Source organism: Haplochromis burtoni, unplaced genomic scaffold (genome assembly GCF_018398535.1).
Source record: "Haplochromis burtoni strain Fernald_Lab_line unplaced genomic scaffold, NCSU_Asbu1 Contig_1266, whole genome shotgun sequence".
Lineage (NCBI taxonomy): Eukaryota > Metazoa > Chordata > Actinopteri > Cichliformes > Cichlidae > Haplochromis > Haplochromis burtoni.
The window spans coordinates 42,595-47,270 of record NW_024583627.1 but is presented as its reverse complement, the minus strand read 5'-3'; the positions used below and the strand labels follow the sequence as shown (position 1 = coordinate 47,270).

Here is a 4,676-nt window from a genome sequence, read left to right as displayed (position 1 = left end):
CTGTTATTTGCAGATTATTTTGAACAAAACTGTTTTCTCCTTTTTACAAATACTTACGAGTTCTAAAATGAAACTTACTAGGAGAAGGTGGCTGAGGTGCTACAAATTAAAAACAAACAACTTGAAACACATTAAACAGTTACGTGCAAACGCATGTGCAAATGAGTTGCGGAAATTATGTTATTAAATTTATGCCCACAGAGGCGAGTGGGAATTTTTTTATTATATATATCTATATCGATAGATCTATCGATCTAGAGATATAGAGATATCTCACTTATCACATTCAGCAGTGTGGGACTCAAAGTCAGCAGACACACACTTTTATGTCTTGTCTTCAAAGATGTTTTGTACAAAGTTTATTTTACTTCATATTTTTATGGGGGTAAGGGATAGGATAATTACAAGCCACAAGGCTTCAGCCTATTCCTTTTTCGGTTACTGTTTGAGTACTTTTATGTAAAATTATAATCTGTTGTTGTTGTTGTTGTTGTTGTTGTTGACTGAAATAAAAATTCATTCATTCATTCATATTTGGTACTGTTCTTTAATATTTTTGGTCAGTTTCAGTTATGCTTTTTACTTTATATTTTTACATCTTATTGCAATTCATGTACACCTATTAAGCTTAAAGCTTTGTATTTAATCTTGGTCTGTAATATCCTATGTCTACCTTGTAGTTGCACTAAGCATTCAGATGTGAAGTATTTTTATGTATTAAATTGTGCAGTAATTTATTATAAGACTTCAGCTGTGAACTGGTTCATGCAGTAGCTAAGACATCCATCCCAGAACAGGCTGTGAAATGTTTTAAAAATCAGTAACATTATTTAAAATGACATAAAAATGATAAAACAGCCAGTTTAAAGACTATAAAATAGTCCTGATGTGTTCTGTAGTATGCACTCTGGCTGCAAAGTTCTAAATAATATTTAAATACTATAACATTTATAACACACTACAGCAGAGCATAGTTGTAGTCGACCCTGGGCATTAGTTTCTTTGAGTTACTCAGAGTAAGACAGTTACAGATGGAAAAATATTTCTTGTGACACAGAAAGTGCTCCACCTACTTTGGAGCAGTTTTAGGATCAGATCAAAACAAACAATTTATACACGAGGCAAAACAAAATTTCTGGAGATAATTTACACCGATACCAGACAGGTTGATGTCTTCTGTGACATCTACCATATCACATTAGGCATATTAAAAAAATCACATTTACCAGTCTTCTCTGACATGATTTTTTTTTAGCATGTGTCGACCTCCATTTAACCCCATCAGTTACACCAGCGATATTTTAACTATTATTTAAGAATTAGTGACAGAACTATGTGAGATCTGAAGTTGTAATCTGAGTCAAAGACCACTCCCAGGGTTCTTGCTTCATGGGTTCAGGGGAGAGCTGTAGACCCTGACTTGTCTTGACTAATTAGTTTATTAAAAACTCATCTGAGTGTTAATATCTAAATAGATTTAAAGCTTGTCTTTGCATGTCTTTTCTTGTATTTAAGTGCTGTACACATATGTACATATGTTTTTATAACAGTATTTTTTAAAAAGATTTTGACATGACAGAACAAGAAAAATTGCTGGTCAGATTTTATTCTGGGGGTTTGGATGGAGACCATGATTTAAGCTGCGTGTTGCTGTTGGTAAGATAATAAGAACATTGGTGAGAATAGAGGAAGCTACTAACATGTCTTCAGAAACCACAGAACTTTCTCAGAGTCAGGTGGGAGTGGTTTTGTAGGACATACATGACCAGTATTACCGTAGGTAGCTGATTATACTGTGCTGTTACTATTCATGTTCTTCCTGACTCCTCCACAGAGTGGACCAGCAGAGCTCAGAGGTCCCCAGTGGTCAGTCTGCCCAGCAGCATCAAACACAGCTGGACTCCATATTTATGGTCTGTACATGTACAAAAACTACACCTTGTTTTGGCCTTCCCAGTTTCAATTTGTACAAAAAAACAAAATACTTTCATATGGACCACTACTGCTAAGGGCCAAAAGGAGCAACTATAAATCTCACATATGATGATTAGAGAAGGCAGAGGAGTGACCAACAACTTTCTTTTTTAAGGACAACTGGCTCTGCTTCTCAAGCCACAACATAAAATGTCTGTGAAAGTAACAGTGACTACTTATTGTCATTCGCATCACATGTTTACATGAGGTGGAACGAAATTATGTACACACGGTCCTGAAGCGAAAAGAAACAGAATAACGAAGAAACCAATTTTTTTTTAAAAAGTAATATATTTTTTTGTTTTTTGTGTGTGTGTGTGTGTGTGTGTGTGTGTGTGTGTGTGTGTGTGTGTGTGTGTGTATTTTAAAAAAACAGAACAACAACTAATAAAATAATACGATAAACAATACGATAAATAGAGTGCACAACCTGAGTACCAGTATGGAATACGGATGTAGAATGTATGTATAAATACTTTTGCAGTAAAAGGGCATGATGACCAGCATTGATAAAGTGTCAGTGTCATTAGTGATTAAGGTGCTATAATATCAGTTCTTGTCCATTTATGCATTGAGGAGTCTCACAGCTTCTGTTTCTCAGTCTGGTGGTTTTACATTTTATGCTCCTTAGCCTCCTGTCTGAGGGGAGCGGGACAAAGAGTGTATGTCCTGGGTGAGGGGGATCGTTCATGATACAGGTGGCCCTCTTCCTCCATCCGGAGGTGTATATGTTACTTGTGATTTCTAAAGTTTTCAAAAGCAAAATTTTGAGGCAGAACCTGCAGATACCAGGCTCCTCTCCTTTGGAGCCAGCTCCCAGTTTGATTCAGGAAAAAAGACACCCTCTCTAACTTTAGGATTAGTTTTTTAAACTTTCCAAATTCCCTTTAATTCATAACCTTAATAATTTTCGTCCAATCGATCTCCAATCTAACATTTCTCTCAAAGATTCTTGACATAATAGTTGCTTCTGAAGTTCATCTACACCTAACCAACAATAAACTCTACAAACCGTTCCAGTCTGGTTTCCGTCCTTCTCATAGGACTGAAGGCTCTCAGTCATCCAGGTCATCATAGTCTAAGGAGCTTGGAAAGAAAAGCGTCTGGACTTCTTTGAGTTGCTTGAAGACGTTTCACCTCTCATCCGAGAAGCTTCTTCAGTTCTAAGGTCAAAAGGTGGAGAGTCCCAGATTTAAACCCTGTAACTGTTGGCATGATGACATTGTATATAATTTGGATTATTTCTTTATCTTGTCAAGATCCATGTCATGATTGTAAATTGTTTAAGCTGTACATTACTTTGTTTGGGTTTTGTAGTCAACGTTTTGGTGCTTTTATTTTGAAAGTCAAGTTCGCTTACAAGTTGCGCTAGTTTCCGCTTTGGGTAGAACGAAGAAAAACACCTGTAAGTGCGCAGAAAGGATGGTTTTTATTGAAAGACATGTTAAGTGGACTTTGACTACACACGGTTAAACGGTTAAAGGAAACCTCAGAAGAACGGCGGCTAATTCCCTTTTTGCAGCATGCAGCCAACGAGGTATTTATTTATTTATCGTGTTTGTTGTACAGTGTTTTTACTGCTGTGTCTTATGCTGAGTTTTATTTTGTTAATGCTGTATAGTTTTCACGGTGGCTTTGGAGAGAAGTCTTCAAATAAACCAGTGACAGAAAACCACTTGCGTCTGCCTGTGCTTCGAGGGAATTACAGTGAAAACTCGGACTGTTCGTCGACGCGAGCGGCCACTAATTGACGATGCGGCAACTTCAAAGCATCAGCAGGCTTGCTCCTACATGTCTACAGCGCAGCGGAGCTGACAAGAACTGGCAGATAAGCTGAAAGTACTATATGCATATGGTGATATGACACATGCACAAGTATTAAAGGGCAGTGTTTTAAGGAAAGGTGTTTAAGTTAAGTGGCCTAAGAAGAGACTTTTTGCAAACATTGCTGAAGAATACTGTGATTGATAACTACTGTGGTGTATAGTACATCTTGTCTTGGTGTGCAAGCTAAAACTTTTGAAGATTTTAAGGTAAAAGTGCATTTGGGAAGCAATAAGTGAAGGTTTTGGATGTAAATTCTTGAACTGTTTTGAAGTTTATTATCAGGTGTATTTTTGTAAGATAACACTTCCATTTGAACTGTGTTATTTTTGTGCCATTTACATATGAGTAAGTGTTAAACATTGAGGCTTGGTTAACCATCTACATTTCTTATTTCTAAGTGGGTTGATTAAGAAGTGCTGTAAAATGTCAGAACCAAGCGAGCCTACAGTTCAGTTTAGTGACAGTGCAGACTTTCAAGATCAGTCTGAAGAAGGTCAAGTGCATGGTGCTGAAGCTCAGCAAGAGGAAGCGCAGCAGCCAAGACGAAGTGAAAGAATCAGAACTCTAACAGAGAAAGGCAAATAAATGCAAGATGAGAAAATTAAAGCACTCCAGCAAAGGTTTAACTATATATATGACAAATGGAAAACACAAGTTAAATCTGCAAGACAATCCTTATCACAGACAACAGAGACCTTATCTGAGGACTTGCTTAATGACATTATAAGTGATGTCACAGGTCTTTCTGCAGATGTCCAGCGTGTCTATGAAGAGCTACGAAAGATCTCTGCTCCAGACCAGGTCACGCGTCGTAGAGTGGATCGGTGTGTAGAGATTTCTACATTTGTTGCATCCAGAGCCTCAAGTAGGTTGCA

At 37.3% G+C, this 4,676-nt stretch overlaps 1 protein-coding gene across 2 annotated transcripts in view; it reads left to right on the top strand.

The window, feature by feature from the left end:
* Nucleotides 1-4,676, top strand: part of LOC102308186 — a 15,024-nt gene that overhangs the window by 8,122 nt on the left and 2,226 nt on the right. For both annotated transcript variants that reach the window (XM_005952031.3, XM_042216819.1), the window contains exon 4: nucleotides 1,835-1,913. In XM_005952031.3, coding sequence (XP_005952093.1) covers nucleotides 1,835-1,913 — 79 coding nt within the window. The remainder of the gene's footprint in view (nucleotides 1-1,834; nucleotides 1,914-4,676) is intronic.